We start from the raw sequence: 22,259 nt of genomic DNA, 5'->3' as shown, positions 1-22,259 counted from the left end.
AGCTTCCAAAGGGGCAGCAGTAAACGCCGTCATTGTTTGTATTTTCTTGAAGTTAATCATTAATTAATCTAGGATTCATGCTCTTTACACTTCATTACATTACTTTTTTCAACAATTGTCTGTATTAACAAGCTATCTTTGAAGGAAAAAAAGAAAAAGCCTAAAGACCTAAACATGGACAGAAAACCTTAATTTTACTGGAAAGACCAGAAATTTTCATGAATTAGGCTCACCACTCAGCTGCTTTCGCTGTGCTTGCTTCACATTGTGGTTTGTAAAGTCACTCCATCACTGGTCTCACTGCAGGAAGATACCTTGATCCACACCTTTTGTCTTTCCCCACTCATGTCTTGTTCTGAAGACTTGACTTCTCTGAGTGAACCTTAATTAAAGCACCTGTTTCCACCTCTGCACGAGACTCTCAGTGTGAACCAAACATCCTTGGATGTGGGACCAGAACACTGTTCAGCAGCTGATCTGATCGTTTTATGGTATCTAGTATGATACAGTGCTGTATATGATGCTTTGTACCTCCATTTTGTTTGACTCTGATACATTGGCATTTTTAGATCCAAATGCATTGCATGAAATCATCTTTTATTCTAAGGAGGATTGTTCTCTCTGCTGTTCCCCAATACAATGCACAAGACAGCCTTGTCCAGAAGAAGGTGCAGCCAGGTTTCAGATCCCAGCAGACCTTTTCTGATCAGGGCAACGTATATTCAAGCTGTGTTCCACATCCTCAGACAGCAGATGGCACAGATTAGCAGCTAACTCTTTGCTAACCTACAATCCTGAACATAGAAATATCATGAACTTTTCCACACAAGTCTGTAGAAATCGCAGGCAGCATCTTGATATTTGTGGTCACACATCTAATGCAAGTGCTCCATCAGCATCTAAGTGCCTTGCATCTTGCAGTGCCAAGTAAGAAATAGTTCAAAGGGGGATGCTGCTGAAGAATCTTCCAGCAAAATGGTAGGCCAGGCATATACACAATTTATTGTATTAGCATTAGGCATCTGCTCCTAAAGCCCTTTGAACCCATCTGCCAAGTTAAGGAGGCGTGCTCACAAAACACCTCAGCATGTCTCTCAAACAGCCTGCACAACCTGACGCCACTCTTCACCTTCCATTTCAGCACATAAAATTGGAATGTCACTGATAGCCAATTCTCTAGTGTCAATAAATAGAAGTTGGGTACAATGAAGATAAATTTACATAAACGCTATAATTCAGCCCTGAATTTAAAAAAAGTTCCATGAGTGGGCTGAAATACTTAAGTGAAGGTTCTGAGAACCCCATAAAGTCCCCTCTACCTACAGGGCATCCAAAGCCTCCCTTCCCACCAGATTTCTTTGGGTTTGATGCAGATTCTGAGACCAAACAGACTGCAGGCCTGAAACTGGCACAATCTTCTTTCCTGCTTTAAATATGTGAAGGAAGCTCTCGCCTATTTTGGGTGGAAATTTTGTTCCAAGTCGGCCCCTTTTTGAAGGTTCAGCCGCCGAAACCAATATGCAATGGCCTGAGACTCAAGCTTATTGCCATTTCTTAGTCCCGACTACTTCATTTTCAGTGCAAATCAAATAGTACTTACTATTACTTGTTTAAAAAAACAAAATCAGAGGATCTTCTGTACCTCCTTATCATATCACTCAGAACTATCTTAACATGCTTCTGACAGTGCTTCATCTTTAAACCATGGGCCAAAGGACCTTTATTCTATGCTGTAGACCTTGACGATTCTCACACTACAATCAGCAAGACTCCACATTAAGCTTTGATGATGCCAGTTCAGGTAAGAATATTGGCCACTGTACCAAAAGAATACATTGCTGCTCTTTAAATCATGTTGTGGGAGATTCATCATTTCATCTGTACGATTGTACGAAGCAGACAGGGATTTGTGTCAACATTTCATCTGAGAGACGACAGCCCTAACAATGCAGCACTACTTCAGCACAGGAGTGCCAGCCAGACACTGCCCGGAACCATGGAAAGATACTTACACCCAACGTTCGTAACTCAAAACATAAGAATCCGAGCACAGCACCCCTGGGCAGCAATAAAGTACTTTGCAGTGAAGATTTGCCAGAAGGATTCCACAGAACTTTTAGATGATGAATGGTGGAAGAGGTGGTACCATGTTAATGGCAGTGGCAAGCAAACCAGACCTCAGGCTAATGTAATGGGTTCAAAAACCATTGTGGCAGATGGTGAAGTGTAGATGGTAAAAATCTCAAATAAAGAAGATAGTCTAACGGTAACCATATAAGCCCTGTCTGCAAAACTGGTTCATTATTGTCCTCCATGGTTGGAAATCTACCATCCTACCCTGGTTTGGCCTACATGTGACTCCATATTCACAGCAATATGCCTGACTGTTAACTGCCCTCTGGGCTATTAGAGATGTGCAATAAATGATAGCTAGTCAGGGACAGTCAAATCCCATGAATGAATACAAACAAGTGACCAGTGTGTTGGGGACACGCCTGAGAAATGTATTGCACCTTGTATGGTAAAACTGAAACTGACCCTTCTGACACATGGGGAAGTGAAAGCTCTGTGAAAGATCATCTTGGATCCAAACTGCATGTGAATTTTAGACACCAGTCGGTCTCACAGCACCTGATACAGGTCCTTCCCTGGAGAATAGACATTGCTCTGTTTGTTCTTTCATTGTGTAACACCTGACTGGCAATGATATGCCACAGATGAATTCTGTAACACAGCCTACCATCATTACGTGCTGTTTTGCACCTGTGAATTATAATTTTTGATTTTCACAATGTGACGTGGTGTATGGGTGCGGATTAAGGTGGAGATGTATTCACTTGTGTTTTCTTCATTCCAAGAGTATGCTTTGATTTTTGTACTTGCTTTTCTGAAGTTTTCTCCCAGTGTTGCTGTAGAGAAGAGGTGTGCCTTTCTGTACCTGTGTTGTCTCACCCAAATGTTTGCGCTTCTAATGCGAAACTAAACTATCTTTGTTAACAGATCTATTGACAGCACCCATTACAACCAAGCCTGATTCTCCACTGAACAACCCTAGAACACGTATACATGTGCACATTCAGCAGACTTTAATAGAAAGTGATTGGGAGCAGGAACCCAAGGTAGTTTGCTTTCTCAGTAGATTGGAGGACTAATGCCAGTGTGATAGTGCCCACATTGATGCACCAAAGCTTCAGCTCTGAAAATTAGTAGAATGACAAAGGAAAGTTTAAGAGCTTTACATGTTTACACTGTCCCTGCGTACGGGGTACTTGAACAATAGATGATGATGCTATCTGTAAGACAGACCATTGTGGTGATGTTCTACAGAATTGGAAGTTAGTTCTGAAATCACTTCACGATGTTGTTGAAATGGTGCTCTACAACAATCTTTCTTTCTAGATTAGCGAAGGTGGAATTGTGACATCATTTTGATGTTGCCCTCTTAGCAGGACCTGACAGGATCAGATTGGGTGTCAGCTTCACATTATAGTCGATACTGAAACAATGGTTAAAATAACTCCAGGAAAACAATCAAATACATCAATGTCGTTCTGCTCCAGCTTTTACTTTGCTGATGCACTAGCAGTAATCCAGTTGGACTATAGGATCATGAATTGCAAAGTCCATTGTAGAATATTGCCATATTCTCCTTTGAGTTCTGAGATGGTGGCACGGTGACACGGTGGCTCAGTGGTTAGCACTGCTGCCTCACAGCACCAGGGACCAGGGTTCAATTCCACCCTCAAGCAATTGTCTGTGTGGAGTTTTCACAATCTCCTGTGTCTGGATGGGTTTCCTCCAGGTGTTCCAGTTTCCTTCCACAATCCAAAGATGTGCAGGCTAGGTGGATTGGCCATGCTAAATTGCCCATAGTGTTCAGGGATGTTAGGTGAGTTATAGGGGGATGGGTCTGGGTGGGATGCTCTGAGGGTCAATGTGGACTTGTTAGGCCGAAGGGCCTGTTTCCACACTGTGGGGATTCTATGAATGACCTCCCCTCACTTTAATAAATCAGCCTTAAAACACATATAGCAGAAACAACAAGCTCAGATTGTTTTAAAAGTTTTTTGTCTTTCAATCAGGCTTTCAATTTAACAGCAATGTAATTGGTCCACAATGTTGAACTATTTGCAAGGCAGATTCAATGCAATAAAACAGCTGGATGCCAACATTCATTGTGATGTTTGTGTCTCTAGAATTGATCCAGATTCATTCCACATTACAGGGGTAAGTTTATAACCATGCTTCAACTGAAGTACAAGGCAAGCATGGCTAGTTTGCCAATGATTTTTCCTTACCTGCACATCACTTCATGTGTGAGAAGTACCCGGCACATTTCTGGGTTTTTGTTTTGACCCTCGTAGACAATTGGCTGCAATGGAAATTAGAATATGGTTGATAACCTCTAAAACATTTAGAACGTGAAGAAAATTTGGAAGAAGAAAAATTGTTTGGGCTTAATATCATGAAACCAGCATGTCCATCAAACCAATCTCTCAATAGATACTTCAAGTCTTTCACTCCCCAGACAAACGTCTCATCATGTCTGTTAGTCAGCGTCTTACTAATCATTTTTTTCACACTTACAATTATCCTTTGGTATTATTCCACAAAACCCGGCCCTGATATTTGAGTTTTCACAGCAGTTAAAAGATTTGGCAATTCTCTTTTCTTCTTTAACATTTGAATTCACTTTTCCAAAGAAGTGGTTCAACTTTGTGAGCATCCTTTGAAGTTAAGTATCTTGATAGCTGGCCAAATCATGATTGCCTACCTTTGTGGCCTCTTGCTGCCAACGGCGTCTTTCCAATTAGTTCGGGACCTAACTTGGTCTGACCCATGGCTTGTGTTGCGAAGTTGGGTAGAGTATTTGATGTTGGTAAAATAATATGGGAGAAAGAGTGCATGGTTCCTTTAAAAGATGATGTGTTTTAGGCTTGGAGATTTAAAAAAAATGTCTGCACGCAGTGGCAAATGCGCATAGAGTTCTTGAAATTGAAATGTTATATCAAAACAGCTACACTGTTAGCAGGCAAAGCAGCATTTTAAACAAGACAGCAGATTTTTGAATTTAGCCAATTAATTTAAACCAGGCCCTAGATATCAAAACCAATTAAACTTAAATCTGATTGTTTTGACAACCTAGAACCAATCCCATTGTAAGAAATTACAGGTCACCAAGAGTATAAAAGAAGAGGACATTTGAAGGTTGGTATGAGAGCGAACTGCCATCCGAAGAGAAACTCACTGGCTTTCACAGAAATTCCTCAGCTCTCATCTAAATAATAGTACTAAGGCACTCTTTGCTAATATTTCTGATACAAAAATTCGATGAAAAAAGCCATTCCTGAATTGAAAACAGCAAGAAAGCAAAGAATATTCGAGAAAACATTTCCTGGCTGTAATTTTGAAAGACTACGTTCCAATTTAATTTATCTTATTACTTTGGTTTATGCAAGTGGGACTTGTGCTTTTTGGAACAGCATACCATTAGAATTTTGTTTTATTCGGGAATAGTTAGCAGTTAAGGGGGGATTGTTCAGTTTGTTAGTAGTTCTGTTCATTTGTTCACTGTTAGGGTCAGATAAGTAAATTGTTACTTGTTGTTTATAAAGTGAGTATCAGGGATTTTTTTCATTTAACCACTCCTTTCTAACAGATTGGGGGTGAGAGGCAGGTTGTACTATTTTTCACACTTCCTTTCACAGATTACAAGGCAAAGCAAGCTTCTCTGGGTGTTTTGATTTTAATTATCAGAGAGGTGTCAACCATCCCTCCGTAATGCTTATAAAGTAACAATGCAACCACTTAGATATGTGCTCTTAATAAAGTGAAAATTAGATACTGATTTGAATTTGAGTAAACATATCGATGAATAGTTTACACTTGACATAGTTCTCTTGAACAGCCTGGCAGAACTTTTTCTTGGTTGATGTCAAGGAATAATGTGCACAGCTGTTAAATGTATTAAACACTGAAGGAACTAGCTGGTGCAGTGAGTTAGAACCTATCCTTTCACCTCTGAGATCAGGGTTTCAATTTGGCCCAGACTGATGGGATGAAAATTTCCTTTTGCTGTCGGCTATGATCATCCTCAAGTGAAATAAGATTTCTTCTAATTGTTGGCTGTTAGGCTGTCTAGTGTAACACATTTTGGGGGAGTAGCAACCCAGTTCCTCATGAATGTGAGCCGACCTCATAAAGTGTAAACTGACTCAGAGTCGCTCCAGGCACGTCTGGGTCCTGGGGAGGATTTGTGCTCAGCAAATTTGGCATTGTTGGTGCAGAGGAGAGGGAATCTTTGTGGTAAAGCTTTCTGTATTTATGGACAATAAATACAGATTAGGCCATTCGGCCCTTTGAGCCAGTGGCACCATTCATTGTGATCATGGCTGAACATCCACAGTCAGTATCCTGTTCCTGTCTTATCCCCATAACCCTTGATTCCATGATCTTTAAGAGCTCTATCCATCTCTTTCTTGAAAGTATCCAGTGAGTTGGCCTCCACTGCCTTCTGGGGCAGAGCATTCCATTTATCCACCACTCTCTGGGTGAAGATTTGATTGACATTTACCTGACATGGGTGAAAATGGACATGCTTTCCGTTCCTTCTGCCCAAAAACTCAACAAATAAATGAACAAGTTAAGACTTACTATATTTGGATCACTTATATTACTTCACACAAATTACCATGAAATTGATGCTGAGCAACTATCAGTGCAATGTATATCATAAATGAAATACGTATTTGTGGTTCTGGTGAAAGGTCATCACTCTGAAATATTGTCTTTATTTTTCTCTCGTGGCCTGCTAAGAACTTCCAGTTTTTTGTTTTTATTTCAGATTTCCTCCATCCAAATATTTTTGCCTTTGTTAGGATGTTGGTAATTTCCAGTTCACCAAACCATATTTGCCAGGTCAGAACACTTATTTGGTACGACTAATCCTTGATGCTGCTTGGATGTTACAATGGACAATATCCTGTCCCCGAGGTTTATTCTATCTTTTCCAAATGGGATCTACAATTGGTGTGCAGTTCTGTACCTGCTGATAACTGTTTCCTTCATTACCTTTCCTGAGCGTAAGCCTGGACCGTCAACTAAGTGCGGAGGTAGCGGTGTAGTGGAAATATCACGGGACTAGTCATCCAGAACCCTGTTGTTGTCGGGATATGGATTCATTATGGAAGAAAGTGAAATGTTGATTTAATAGAAAGTTAGACTGTCACTGGGATGTTTTGAGTTGAAACAAACACAGAGAATGCTGGAGAAACTCAGCGGGTATGGCAGCATCTGTGGAGAGAGAAACAGAGTTAACATTTCGAGTCCAGCATTTTCTTCTCCAGAATTTATCCCTCACACCAGATGAGTCCGGTACTTATACTTGAGAGTCTTTCTGAGCTGAAAGCGTGAACTCTGTTACTCCTTTCACCGACGCAGCCAGACCTGCCGAGTTTCTCCAGCATTCTCTGATTATCTCAGATTTCCAGTGTCTGCCATCTTTCGCCTGATTTGAGTACAGGGCTAAGCTTGATGTTCTGGCTTTGCATGACAACACTCAATGGGTAAGAACTTCTGCTGCACACGTGTGATTCATGAGATCTGCATAATGCTGTGATAATCGTTACCTTAATCATGACAAATGGTTAGACACGGCCTTACACCGCTGACCTTCCATGTCACTTTCATTATCCAGCTCCACACTTTATTATCTTGGATTCTCGAGCATCTGCAGTTCCCATTATCTCTGATCACCTTCATTCAAGTTGCTTTCAGAACAGTGATCTCGGAAGAATTTGGCGGGTTTTCTGCAATGCTGTTTGTCATTGATGATATTGGGGAAAGGGCAAACAATTTCTGTACCTGCTTGGTCACTGAATCGATGAGTCGTACGTACAGGTCTTGTTCAGTCCGCATACCTGTGCAAAAGCAACAAGTCAGCAACAAGAAAACTTATGCTTTTCTTAATGCATTTACAATTAACAAGCCAGAAAACAGGTTGCAGTGTTATCACTCCTATGTGTTCATTGTAGCGGATAATCGCAGAGAGTTCAACCTTATCTCGAGAAACCGCCAGTGGTTTAACCGCCATTTTCTTTTCCACGACCATGATCAATGTTTGCGTGAGCCAGAGCTCCATAAAATCACCACTCCTTGTGTTACTCGTTTGTTCAATGATGCTGCCCGCTGTAGTCAGTGGCTGGAGGACCAGAAGTAGGCCGTTCACCCCATCGAGTCAATGAGATTACGGTTGATCCGATAATCCTCAACTCCACTTTGTAACTCTCTCGGCCTTGATTTTCACCTTTTTACTCTTGATTTCCTGACTGGTTCAAAGTTTGTCTAAAATTTGGGCTTCACTGTCCTTAATAATCCAGCCTCCACAGCCCTCTAATAATGAAGAATTCCATAGATACACTGCCCTCTTAGAGACGAAATTACCAGATTGTGCATTTCCTATGCCGTGCAGTTTCTAATGCAAGACCTCAAGCTAATAATTGAGAAAAAAATGATTTTTCAAACGGATGAACTAATTTAAAATGACACCATAAGACCATAAGATATTGGAGCAGAATCAGGCCATTCAGCCCATCAAGTCTGTTCACCCCTTCGACCATGGTTTCTCAACCCCAAGATAATAAAATGTGAGGCTGGATGAACACAGCAGGCCAAGCAGCATCTCAGGAGCACAAAGGCTGATGCTTCGGGCCTAGACCCTTCATCAGAGAGGGGGATAGGGGAGAGGTGCCACAATGTGGCACAATGATGCCACCCGAAGGTTGCAGGAACAGCAACTCATATTCCGCTTGGGAACCCTGCAGCCCAATGGTATCAATGTGGACTTCACCAGCTTCAAAATCTCCCCTTCCCCCACTGCATCCCAAAACCAGCCCAGTTCTTCCCCTCCCCCCACTGCATCACAAAACCAGCCCAGCTCGTCCCTGCCTCCTTAACCTGTTCTTCCTCTCACCTATCCCCTCCTCCCACCTCAAGCTGCACCTCCATCTCCTACCTACTAACCTCATCCCCCCTCCTTGACCTGTCTGTCCTCCCCGGACTGACCTATCCCCTCCCTACCTCCCCACCTGTACTCTCCTCTCCACCTATCTTCTTTTCTCTCCACCTTCGGTCCGCCTCCCCCTCTCTCCCTATTTATTCCAGAACCCTCTCCCCTATCCCCCTCTCTGATGAAGGGTCTAGGCCCAAAGCATCAGCCTTTGTGCTCCTGAGATGCTGCTTGGCCTGCTGTGTTCATCCAGCCTCACATTTTATTAACTTGGAATTCTCCAGCATCTGCAGTTCCCATTATCTCTCTTTCTCAACCCCATTCTGCTTTCTCTCAGTATCCTTTGATTTCTTTATTAACCAAGAACCTACCTGTCTGTATCCCACAGCCAACTGCAGCAATGAATTCTACAGAGTTACCACCTTCTGGCTGAAGAAATTCCTCCTTATCTCAGTTCAAAAGGATTATCCTGTCACACTGAGGCATCTCAGTCTTTCCCATTAGTGGCAACATCTTCTCCATGTGCACTCTATCCAGGCCTTCCATCCCCTCCCCACCATCCTTCTAAACTCATCAAGTACAGAACTAGTCCTCAAACATTCCTAACACAACAAACTCCTCTACATTTTTGAGATCATTCTTGTGAACCTCCTCTGGGCTCCTTCCTGGGGCCAGCACATCCTTTCTTAGAGACCGGTCCCAAAAGTGCTCTCAATATTCAAAATGCAGTCTGTTCTGAGCCTTATACAGCTTCAGCAGTACATCCCTGGCGTTGTATTCTGGCTCTCTCAAAATGAATGCCAACACCGCATTTGCCTTCTAACTGCCAATTGAACTTGCATGTTAACTTTCAGACAATCCTGAATGAGGACTCCCAAGCCCCTTCGTGCTTCAGATTTGCAAAGCCTTTTCCCATTTAGAAAATAGTCTTTGCCTGTATTCTTCTCACATGACCTCACACTTTCCCACATGTATTCCCTCTCCCACTATTTTACTTACTCTCCTAGCCTGTCCAAGTCTTTCCACAGAGATACAAAGGCGTAGAGCTGGATGAACACAGGAGGCCAAGCAGCTTCAGAGGAGCAGGAAGGCTGACGTTTCCTGCTCTTCTGATGCTGCGTGGCCCTGCTGTGTTCATCCAGCTCTACACCTTGTTATCTCAGATTCTCCAGCATCGGCAGTTCCTACTATCTCTGAACCAAATCTTTCCATACCCTCCTGCACACTCAGTACTCCCTATTCCTCCACCTATCTGCAGGTTTAGCAACAATGCCCTCAGTTCCCTCTCCAAATCTTTAATATGAAAATTGTGATCCCAACACTGACCCCTGAGGAATTCCATTGGTCACTGGCTGCTATCCTGAAAAAAGATCCCTTTATCCCAACTGCCTGCCTTCTGCCAGTCAGCCAGTCCTCCATCCATATCTGTGTCTTACCCTGGGCATCATAGGTTCTTTTGGTTTTTATCACCATAGGCTCTTATCTTATTTCACAGCCGTCTTTGTGGCACCTTGTGAAAGGTCTTTTAGAAATCTACATAGGTCATGTCCACTGGCTGTCCTTTGTCTAACTTACGAGATAGAGTCTTCGTTGGAAAAAAAAGATGGCTGAAACAAGCATTGTTATTTATCACAGATAGCAAAGTGTGGAGCTGGATGAACACAGCAGGCCAAGCAGCATCTCAGGAGCACAAAGGCTGATGCTTCGGGCCTAGACCCTTCATCAGAGAGGGGGATAGGGGAGAGGGTTCTGGAATAAATAGGGAGAGAGGGGGAGGCGGACCGAAGATGGAGAGAAAAGAAGATAGGTGGAGAGGAGAGTACAGGTGGGGAGGTAGGGAGGGGATAGGTCAGTCCGGGGAGGACAGACAGGTCAAGGAGGGGGGATGAGGTTAGTAGGTAGGAGATGGAGGTGCAGCTTGAGGTGGGAGGAGGGGATAGGTGAGAGGAAGAACAGGTTAAGGAGGCAGGGACGAGCTGGGCTGGTTTTGTGATGCAGTGGGGGGAGGGGAAGAACTGGGCTGGTTTTGGGATGCAGTGGGGGAAGGGGAGATTTTGAAGCTGGTGAAGTCCACATTGATACCATTGGGCTGCAGGGTTCCCAAGCGGAATATGAGTTGCTGTTCCTGCAACCTTCGGGTGGCATCATTGTGGCACTGCAGGAGGCCCATGATGGACATGTCTTCTAAAGAATGGGAGGGCGAGTTAAAATGGTTCGCGACTGGGAGGTGCAGTTGTTTATTGCGAACCGAGTGTGGGTATTCTGCAAAGCGGTCCCCAAGCCTCCGCTTGGTTTCCCCAATGTAGAGGAAGCCACAATGTTATATAGTTTTGAATATACCGTGCTAAGAAAGAGTTATTCTGATAGATTGACGAGTGCCCCTGATTTTTTTTGCAGTCCGTTTCTCAGGCGCTCTGTGTTGTAAGGAAATTGTAATCTCTTTCAATCTGTGCACGTGAAGCAAAGGGGACCTCCCGCCATTTGTTTTATTAATGGACGAATGGTTGTTAGCATTTCGAAAACTTCCCTGTCCACGCAAAGTTGGAATCGATTTTAACTATGTGCGAGTAAGTCGGTTTTGAACGAATTTAAATTTCGCTCGGCCAATCGCTGCAGTGACACTAAATGTACATTCAACTGAATGATTGGACAGAGTTAGAAATAATTTGAGTTGTATGTTTTGAAATAACTTATGTTAACAAGCTGTGCAATTTCTGGGAGCTGCAGCCCGCGCTTAACCGGATTGTTTCATTTTCTTCAGTTCGCTCTTTACCGGTCGCCCTCAGAATTGCGTTGGAAGCAATTCAGCGCAAATTCAAGCAGTTACCCCAGATATTTTAAAGGGACAGATTGCGCTGGCCGATCGCATGATTTTCGGGGCTGACTTACCATTGCTGTAGAGTAGCTGCAGCTTGTAATGTGTCCCGTTGTTAGTTTTATCGTTTCCCGGTTCCTGAAAAAATAGATTTAACGTTACTTAGATATTCATCCCTCCTTGGTCTGTCATGTTTTGAACGGAAACCGTTGTCTCAGTTGCAAGGATAATCAATGGGCAGCACTTGCAAGATTAAAGACCGAAAGTCGACTGAGTCTAAACCATTGAGTGCAACAACACATGACCATCACCATCTCCTCCGTGGAAAAGCCGGGACCCTGGGAATCAACATAAAGCATTTCAAATTCTGGCGAAGCTGGTGAGTGATGGTATTAATCGGAAATTGTCATCCTTTTAAATGGGCTTTAAACAGACGCTAAACTGACCAGGATGAGCAGCGGCGGTTATCCGCTAAAGTTGGTGAAAATACTCTGCAATTGTGAATCACAGGACAGAGTTTGGCCCATTTAACCCAATATATGCACACCTAATGCCCAAGGTTGAAAATTAAAACTTCTTTTCCGCCCCAATTTCAGTAGATTATGCTCTCTGACAAGTGACAAATTCTTTCACAGTTTCAAGACGCAAAACCCCACGTTGCCTGTTTGCTTTCGGTTGACGCCTTCAGGTAAAAGATTTTAGCGTTAAAAAAATGTCCAGCTGGACGTCCACTGCCAACTCTCGCCGTGGGCCCAACATATTAAAGTCAATTTGGAGTGGTGTAAAACGCCTAGGAGCCGAGCCTCCCCGAACCGGCTATATTCCCAGCCCTAGCATTCTCGCTCCACGGTATGATCAGATTCTGTGATCTGAAAACTGATCGAAAACATGTAAAATGCAGCCTGTGAAGCAAAGGTGTGGTGGAGCACAGTCAGAAACTCTGAGTGAATTCCTGGTTTTAAACTTCGATTCCGTTCTATCATTGAACACTCCTTGGCAAGCGGCTCCATCATTCTTTTGACCACAGTTGGTATTTGAGGCAACAAGGCTATGTTCTCAAAGATTTAACACTTAAGAAAAGCCATTTATTGGACGCAAGTATTTTGATTTAACTCGGGCTCAAGAAATTTGTTGTTGAGCGCTCAAACCTGGAATGTGCAGGTGGTTTGTTTAGTAAGGGACATACACAAAAATATTTAGACAGCCGGTGAAATAGCCCGCTGTTTAAAAATTGGGGAACACAAATTCCACACACCACCACTTTGAGGACCCGATACCAGTTATTGTCAATGATTTATTTATGTTCCTCGGGTTTAAGGCGAAACTGCTTTCTTTACGTACCAAGTCTTTCTCCACGAAGTCTGTGAAAGTGGTCCGCTCAATCTCGACTGGCTGCCCCTGTCTGTCATAAAGTGCCAGAACGAAGTGGAAAAAATTGGACTTCCGTAAGTTGGACGGAGGCTGTTTTTCGAAGTGCGCTCTGGCCAGAGCCACGCCGCTGAGGAGGGAGAGAGAAAGAAAGCGGGTTAGAAAAACTTGCCAGGCAGGTCCCAGAGCGCTAATAATACGATTGGTCATTTACCTATTGAGGTGCGCATGTACAGTCCCGCTGCCAACTTCATGACACAAGATAACCCCCCGTTCCCTGTAACAAGGATACAAATGAGGTAAACTAGACGCGCGGCGGACTCGGAGGTCTGTCGCCTATTCATTTGGCAACCACATGAAAGAGAGAAATAAACGCACAGAGAAACACGCTTTGTCAGAATCTGTTTCTCCAATTGATTGCATTAAAATTGAAATTTTAATGTGTTTCGCACACCGGCACTTTAGGTATTTGTACTTTAGAAACTTACATCCGCGCTGTTATTCAGCACTGACGTTTATCACATGTGCAGTTACAGTCTTTTCATGTGAAATGACTAACAGGCCGGAAAACAGTAAGTACATAGCGACCAATTTACATAGCTGGCAAAAAAATACAATGAAGAATTGTTTTTTGCATTCAACAGAGGTGTCCCTGGAAGTGAACGGAAACCAGAAACATTGAACGTTTCTGACCTAAAAATATAGAGGCAACATCATTAAATATTAAAATGTTAAGGGCAGAAAAATCTCCTCGATTATGATTGACAGTCAATTTGAACACAGAAAACATGAGAAGAAGATGGATAGAGTTTTTTTTTAACCTCTGCTCATAATTTGGAGCAGGCCGTAATTCTTGCGCGGTAACAAGATTGAAGGGAATTGAGTCTCTAAGAGAATGTTTTCCGAGTGGCGAAAATAATTCCGTGCCATCCTGTACACTGAGCGGGTGCGGATGACCAAATTCTCCACCTCATGTTGTCGTTGGGTTTTATTGAAAAGGTATTTGATTTTTCAAGAAGTGAATTTCGTTTCAAATGCACGAGTTCGAGAAAAGGAGAGATTGTGGGGTGTCAAATCTCTTCAAATTATAAACTCAGACAGTAGATTTAAAACATTTGATCTGCTTTTTTAAATATTACTGAAGGTACTAAGACTTCTGCTTATTTTTTGTTACAAAAATGACAACGCAATGTTGCTGCAAATCGCTGGTAATTGTTTTGGACTGAGTGTGGACATAATGATTTGTTCCATGCATCAAACAGTGTGTTGGAGATTGTCGATTCCGGCCGTTTCATTGTGACTCTTTCAAAATATCGTCAGCGTACTTTGAAGTCCTTAGATCCTGTTATACCTGGGCGGGATATTCACCAAACCTTGGCCGAAGATTCTAGCCAGTAATTTCAAATTTACCTTTTGCCCTTATAATATTTTTAAAGCCGTGCGGTAAATACTAAAGAGCACGCGATCGCCTCTCCCCCTTTTAACCCATCATTGAGCATGTGGTACAATGAAATATCTATCTCACTACCACTAGAGATGACGGTTGTACCGCAGGGACAAACGGAATTGTCCGCTTCCTTGTTTCATAAAATTAATCGTCTGAACCCCCTTTCGGCACTCCTCTCCCGCCGACCGCCGCCATCACCAGCACCCCCTCCCCTTCCTTCCAAGTCCCACAACAACCATAAACTAAATTGCAACATCGGTCCTTCAGTGATTTTTAGTCTGAATTTAAAATGTTGAAAACTGAAAGGGAATTGCGTTTCGTTCATTTTGCTCCCCATGAACAGTTAAGGGGTTTCTAAGTAGTGCGAGAGCAGGTTGTAGGAGGGAGGCAGGATTGTGGTGCGGTTGTTAACCAAACCAAGGAATATTTGAATTCATAATCAACCTGCCGTGTAGTTTTAGTTTAGCTCGTTATTTACTGTACCTCTGTGCCGCGACATTGGCGGCCACCACCCCCACGGTCCGGACCCAAGATCGAACAGCGTCCATTCCACTCCCAGTCGATTTGTCCTTGATATCAGCCCCTCTCGGTATATGGTCCTGAATCCCAAACATTTAAAGTATTAGTTCAGAATGAGCACTTTTTTTAAAAAAATCGGGCTATAAATGGGCAATTGCAAATCCTTCTTGAGTGAAAAAAAATCCCAGAGTAGAAAGCGTTATGCTTCCCGCTCACACCATTTAAGTTTCACAGATTTGGTTAAAAGTTGTTTTTAGAAAGATCGCCAGTGCCACAAACTTCGCTGAGACGGTTAACAGTGAAGTTTTTTTTGGAGATTTATCCTCCTCTGGGTGTTGTCATCCTTCAAGCAGAAAACCATCGAGGAATCGGTCACGGGCTAACAAGCTTCATCTGCCTGCAGAAGACGGGGGAGATATTGATCCTCGCACAAACAGAAAATGCCCTTAATCCAGGGCGATTGTGATGCAGAGGTGAGGGGCCTCGGAGTCGTTCACCGGCTCTGACATCAATAGCTCCATTCCGCAAAGTCCTGACTCTAATGAATGATTCCCTCTGCGGGAGGGCCGCAGCAGTAACTGACAGCTCGGGGGCGTGGAGAAGTCCCTACTACAGTTTTGCTTTCTGCATCAGTGTTTGCGATTTTCAGATTGGATAAAGTAGGTGATTTATGCACGCCTTTCTCCCAGCTGTTACCAATAGGAGGCATATTATTACCATAATATGGGGATGGAATGTAGGAAGTCCGTTAAAACGGTCTAAACCCAATGTTCACGCTGATTGATCAAGTGTTGGGCGGGGGTGGGGGTGTTACAACCCATCGTGCGCGCGTGTCTGATGGGGAGGTCATGCACTCTCAATTCTTTCTTTCTCCTTCATTAGTTGTCTTTCTGTCTCGGTTCCTTTTTTCCCCATCTCTGATCCTGTTACTGTCTCTCCCAGCTTCCGTGTTTGTTCTTGTTATTTTCACTGCATTACTGTATCCGCAATTCTGTGTTCCTGTCTCCCTCTGCGATCCGGTCACTCTCTTGCTCTTGTCTCTCTCAGTCTAATGTTACTTTCTGTCTGCCTCCATCTCTGGCTCTGTCACTTTTACCTGCCATTATTTCTTGCGTCGCTCAATTGTGCAACTCTCTCTGTTTCTGCGTTTCCCCTCACCAGGTCGCTCTGTCATTCTCCCAGTGTTACCGTATCTCTCTCCCCTTGTTATTTTATGTGTCGACCATTGTGCCCCTGTCTGTCTCTTTAGTCATTTCTTTCTGAACCTGTCACCCTGTATGTATATACTGTTCTCTCTTTCTGAAGTCACTGTCCCTATTGTTTTCTACCAGTGTCTCTGTTACCCTGTATCACTTTGCATCTCTGTTACTCTCTGTGTAACTATTTATCACTGTCGTTCCTTGTCTCTGTCACCATGTGTCACGGTCCTTCTCTGTGTTACTTTTGTTTTCATTGTTTCTATCTCCGGACCTGTTAAACTGTCACTATTTTTTTAAAATCTCTATCTCCATCAGTCTTTTTCTCCGTCAGCACCACTGTATCTCATTTTGTTTTTATGACTTCCTCCGTCTCAGTCGTTTTGTTATATCTCTGTCCCCCGTCTCTGTCTCTGTTTTTATCTCGTACTGACAGTCACGCGATACATTGCGTTCAGATTTATACTTCTCTGTCTTTTCTTCCGATATCTTCTCGGGTAACTATTCCTTTGGGTCTAGTTGCTGTTAATCTTGTAATTCACTCTGTTTCACCACGATGCCCTTCTGACTCCACGACTGATGGCGAAAATTATTTAGTTGAAGCCAATACAAACCTGGTGCCGATTAAGTTGCGTGAAATGGTTTTGACGCCGATTTCAGCCTGACAATAAACTCCTTTCATCTCACCCCCTTCACTTCCCGTCACCTGCCAATATACGTCTTCACAAAATTAAATCAACCCAAAAGGAAAGTGATTCTAAGAATTACTTCCGAAGTTTCCGATTAAAACAATCCCTTCCCGAACCAGGACTAAGTTGTTGAAGGACTACGTATTTTGTAAATTCATTTCCGCCGACAACAATCCATTTTAATTTTTCTTTAATATTCGTTGAACGTTATAATCATGAAACATTATATATCCTTTATGATGACATACAATTTCTCAATGTCATATACTTAGGTTCAGTGATTATTGATCCTTTATCGTAATTTTATATCAGGAAAGGCATGTCATTGCTGTGTTCTTCAGTATTGTAGTGTGAATACTAATTTCCGAAGGGATGTTTCTGATTACCAGCATCACAGTTCTTTGGTTTTTTAAAATATTAATTTCCCTCTTTTTTTACACATCGTCACCTCTTGGAAAGTTGTCATACAATGAAGTTCGTCAATGTAATTAACTCGAATCAACTTTTGGAGACAGCAAGAACTGCGGACACTGGAGTTCGAGTTATTTAGGACAGATGAAGGGTGCCAACCCGAAACGTCAACTCTCCTGCCCTTCTGATGCTGCCTGACCTGCTGTGCTCCTCCAGTTCCACGCTGTATTGATTTGAATCAACTTTTCACTGAAAAGTACTTGCCAGATATTCGAGATTTGTGTTGTTTTTTACACGTTGGGTAGAAAAACACATTAACTGGAGCAAACCCGAGGAGAAATGTTATGCTTTTCAAAAGAGCTTGGCTCCGATGTTGATTCGTTGCATGGTCCAAAAAGGCCACGCACAAGCATTCGGCTTGGTGTCTGTTACCGATGTTAGTTTGCTACTTGGCGAAAAAAGCATCAAAATCATTTGTCACGATTCCCACGCATCAGAACAGACTTGAACCTATGGTTTGTACAATGGAGATAGGACCACTTAACCGAGAGATCCGATCGCTTCCATCTGATCTATTTATTTATTGCATCACGATTTGAAGGCTCTGTTCGTTAACATTTTGAATCTAACTGTTGCACTAGGAAGTGAGTTTATCCTTGCCTTGTTTTTAGTATGGCCATTTGTCTTTTTTTGCTTGCTTTCGAAAAAGGAACGGGAGACGTTCGTGAGACTGTTTAGCGGGGGTTGGGGGCGGTGGTGGAAGGGCGGGGGAGACGCTTGGTATGCAAACAGATTTAGTGAGAAACAATGACACTCCGCTCACAGACCATCTGCCGGAGCGACCCTCAGCTGTTACCCAGATCTCTTAAAGGTACAGATCCAGACAATATTTTTGGACGGAAGTCAACTAATTGAGTGCAAGGCATGGTCATCCAAGAAGAGCTCGGGGAATAACGTAAAAATAATTTATGTCCGCCTTCAATAAAATATATCACATGATAACCTAGAACAAACACTGCTTGTTTATATTTTTCTTAAACTGATTTTCATTTTTATGAAAATAGATTGATGATTCAGTCGCACAGTTATTAAAAGGGCGAGAGAATTACCAAAGCAGATTTATTTTTTTCTCAGTAATTGCCGGAGTTATAGAATCACAGGATAGATTAACGATTTCTGATTGAACGAATCTTGGTAAAACTGGTGGAAAGTTGTCTAGTCAACAATGTTCCCTTGCAAAAACAGAGGAGATTCAAGGACGATCAGTTTCCCAAATCCTAACATGCAACTGAGGCGTGAATTCCTTGTCTGTTTACCAGGTGAATCATTATAAACACTAAACATACCATTCAGCAAATTGCATCCGTATTGGAAAACTACTTTTCACACGGTTAAATTGTTGCTGTCGTGCTTCCTCGAGAATTATGAATTGATTGTTTCATTTTGAAATGTAACGCAGTTTTGAAAAGAAAATAAATTAATTTGGCAGTGGTAAAAACAATGTTGAGACAAACGAAGTTAAACTCTGACCTGTAAATTAAATGTGACCTTTTTGGCTCTGAAATCCGAAATGGGTAAACATATTAGAAATGGGAACAATCCCCATTATCCCATATAGTCATCATCCAAATGCTCGTTTATTATCTGTAATATTTAATTTATTGCAATTCGACAATTTTGCTGAACAGTTCTTCGTTGCTTTGATCCAGATATTATTTGCAATTCTCATGTTAGATCTGGCTGGTGAGTGCACTGTTTGTGAGATTAGACACTGGAGTGAAGTCCTATAACATGACAGCTGCGACCAAGTGGTGAGTAATCTGCTTGAAAGTAATCAGTTGAATTTAGTCATTGTTTAAATAATAGTTAAAATGCCGCCATCTGAAGGCGGTTTTCAATGAGATTTGTCTGTTTGTGCCGTGGGTGTGGAGAATGCTAATCGACTCCGTCCCTCCCTCCCCGTCCCCTTCCTGCCCGTATTGAAATCTTTCCGTTGCTGCGAAGTCTGAGGCCCCGAGGACAATAGCAAGGCGTGCGCCAGAGCCCAAGGTCTGAAGGGAGCGTCTGTCCGCGGGCCATTGCCCGGGGGCAGCGAGCATTCAGCCGGGTCAGACCACTGTCACCCTGGCCAGGCCCAGCCAGCTGCCACACGGTAACTGTTTGAAGATCCTGATAATAATGATCCAGACCAGATGTATAGTGCCGGTTAAAACCGAAAGAACTGGAAAAAAAACCGAAAGGATTCTAGATAATCTGGTTAAATATCTTGTATTGTCCTTTGAAAGTGAGAAGATTACTACACTGTTTTCCACAATATGTCTGTATGGTCAATCTCAATGTCATATATGCGCATATTTTATATATGTATGTACGTTTTTTAGATAGGTCAAATATGTTGTTAAGTCTCTTGCGCTGTTTCCTCCCCGTCTCTTTTCATTTTTAAATCTGAAATCTACAGACTTCGAAAACTCAGTTTTGTTTGCGAGTCGAGGTTTGATCTCGCGTCTTCCCCGCTTCGCCTTTTGGTGTCCAGAGCCTGCTGCTTTGGTCAGTTTCGTCAATTAGTGTATCGTATGATGATCAAGGGTTTCACACGATAGCATGTTTGATAGCTGTACGGATAAACGGCAGAGCAGAGGTGGCACATGATGAACCAGGGATTAAAGGAAGTATCGCGTAGCTTGTTAAAAGGGATGATGCAGTAATGAAATCTATCAGATGGAAACTCTTATTCAGCATTGAGGAAAAGAAACCTTACATACATCAGAGTGTACACCAAATACACAGACCATTAAATAGATTAAACAGATACAAGTTTATACAGTACCGTGTCCCGTTTGACAGTAGTTTGAGATTTTTCGTGTAATATCAATTAACATTACTATAATTTAACAACTGACATGGGGACATACACCGCGCAGCGCCCCCGGTCAACGTATGACAATTCCATTCAGAGTTTTAGTTTCTTTTTCTCTTATTGATGGATTTACCAAATCCAGATCGCTTTTGTTCCCTAATCCCACTCTACTCTCTGCTCCCAAACAATAAAACGCCGCGAAAATCAGAAGGACATACAATGGCTGATCGCTCTGACCTGAATTTTTCTGTATTAACTTGTACTTAGTCGGTATCGTTTCTCGTGTCAGCCCATCCTGGCCACTTTCAAAATTTCCAGATACTTTAGTGAAGTCGGTTCTGCAAGGTGTTTTTTAAATCAAGAGGAAGAACGAAGTACATTCTGAATCGCGAGGGCTTCGCAGTCATACGCAGAATCACCAAGAATCTACGAATTCAAAATGCTTGCTGCAGTCCGCCTGATCTCGGCTTTTACACTCATTTTGTGGTACTTTTGGTTCCCTAACCTTCAGTGATGAAGTGTTGGTCTGATGATTTTTATTTTGCCCCAGGTCAGAAGACACATAAAATGCACGTTTTTAGCTGGAATCAAGGACCTTACTTCGGGTTTTACACATACACACGTTGAGCAGACGGTAGGCGGTGGGATGGGAGGAGGCGGTGGTGGTGTAGATAAACAGATTGATTGAATCATTCCCCCTTAATAATCATCATGTATTTACATGCACTCTGACAATTAGCAGGCAGCAGTTTATATCCCATAAGAAACTCTGAATATTAAAACTGCGAGGGATAATTGGACCCCTTGCTGTCCTTGATAAGATTCTGTCACAGCCCGGGGCGAAGTTTCCTCACACACAGTTTTTGAACTCATTGAATCTGTCAATGAAGTATTTATTTATCCGGTAATTATTCGGGAAAATACACGCTACTTTTTGTTGGATATGGGAGATTCAAAGTTCGCAAAACGACCTGGCCTTCTCGCCCCCGCCCCGACATTTATCACCCCTTCCTCATTATCCATAATGATAGAGACGGCAAAAATGCAGACAGAAAAAAAAATCCCAATACCATGAATTACCTGCTAATAATTTTAGGTCGTGTCTTTATTTTGTTCAAATAAAAGGCATTTACTTCCCGCTTACGATTTTTAAAAGGGGCTGGAATGTCTTGTTTATTTTCCTGCCGTGATTTCAACCAACTTTGTTCTGATTATTCTGCCTCACAGGATACTCGGCTTGGAATCAAGACTTATTGTGTTACGGTTCGTGTAATCGACATCACACACATTTATTGAAGCACCTTTTCATATACCTTTTGCATTTCCCTCTTCCCAAAGTCTGTGTCAATTCCATTCTCCCTCCCACTTCCACCACCCTCTCCACCCCACCAACGTCAAACAACACTCCCACACCCCCAACTCGGGTTGATTTTCAATATTTGCGCCAGCCATAATCAAACAAGTTTAACAGCAAAACTATCACAAATTAGTAACATCAGACAGGGCTCGGATTTACCGCCCCGTCTCCTGCTTTAATGATGAAATCAAAGATGATTGACGTTGAATTTCTAACACTGTAGCATCGCGAACATTTCCTGAACAAAGATGATACATGAATTAATAGCCAGAAAAAAAACACAGGAGACTGGCTCATACATTAACAAATTTTTACATCGAGATACACACCTGCAGCTCAGGCAGCATGTGGAGTTTTCTAAACTCAGGACTCTAATGTCCGGTGATTTAGCGCCACTCTAATTCGTGCTTGCACTTCATTGACTTTTTCTGGCGCTTTTGCAGGCAATATTACACCATGGGTTAACTCTCCCCTCAAATCAATGTCAACTCGCGTCTGGGCTTCTTTGTTTAGCAGATGTTGCACCTCCCGAAACCCACAGGAGGCGTTTGAAAAAGAACAGCGCACTTACTGAGGATGAAGAGCGCCACGCT

The 22,259-nt window shown here is 42.6% G+C and overlaps 1 protein-coding gene across 5 annotated transcripts in view; it reads right to left on the bottom strand.

Annotated features, from left to right (window-relative positions):
- The window catches only part of LOC125448084 (transcription factor COE2), a 246,260-nt gene extending 224,206 nt beyond the window's left edge, over nucleotides 1-22,054 (bottom strand). For 3 of the 5 annotated variants that reach the window (XM_048523091.2, XM_048523093.2, XM_048523094.2), the window contains exons 1-5: nucleotides 15,121-15,722; nucleotides 13,164-13,320; nucleotides 11,897-11,960; nucleotides 7,864-7,919; nucleotides 4,299-4,372 (exon numbers count right to left, since the gene is read on the bottom strand). In XM_048523091.2, the coding sequence (XP_048379048.1) occupies nucleotides 4,299-4,372; nucleotides 7,864-7,919; nucleotides 11,897-11,960; nucleotides 13,164-13,320; nucleotides 15,121-15,251 (482 nt within the window). In that variant the 5' untranslated portion in view covers nucleotides 15,252-15,722. Of the gene's footprint in view, nucleotides 1-4,298; nucleotides 4,373-7,863; nucleotides 7,920-11,896; nucleotides 11,961-13,163; nucleotides 13,321-15,120; nucleotides 15,723-16,966; nucleotides 16,983-20,546; nucleotides 20,648-21,995 lie in introns of those variants that run through there. The other 2 variants (XM_048523092.2, XM_059641079.1) reach the window with 2 other exon arrangements.
- Between the last annotated feature and the right edge of the window lie 205 nt (nucleotides 22,055-22,259).

Source organism: Stegostoma tigrinum, chromosome 40 (assembly GCF_030684315.1).
Source record: "Stegostoma tigrinum isolate sSteTig4 chromosome 40, sSteTig4.hap1, whole genome shotgun sequence".
NCBI classification, from domain to species: Eukaryota; Metazoa; Chordata; class Chondrichthyes; order Orectolobiformes; family Stegostomatidae; genus Stegostoma; species Stegostoma tigrinum.
The sequence above is the reverse complement of the archived record's forward strand: the minus strand, read 5'-3'. Positions and strand labels throughout refer to the sequence as shown.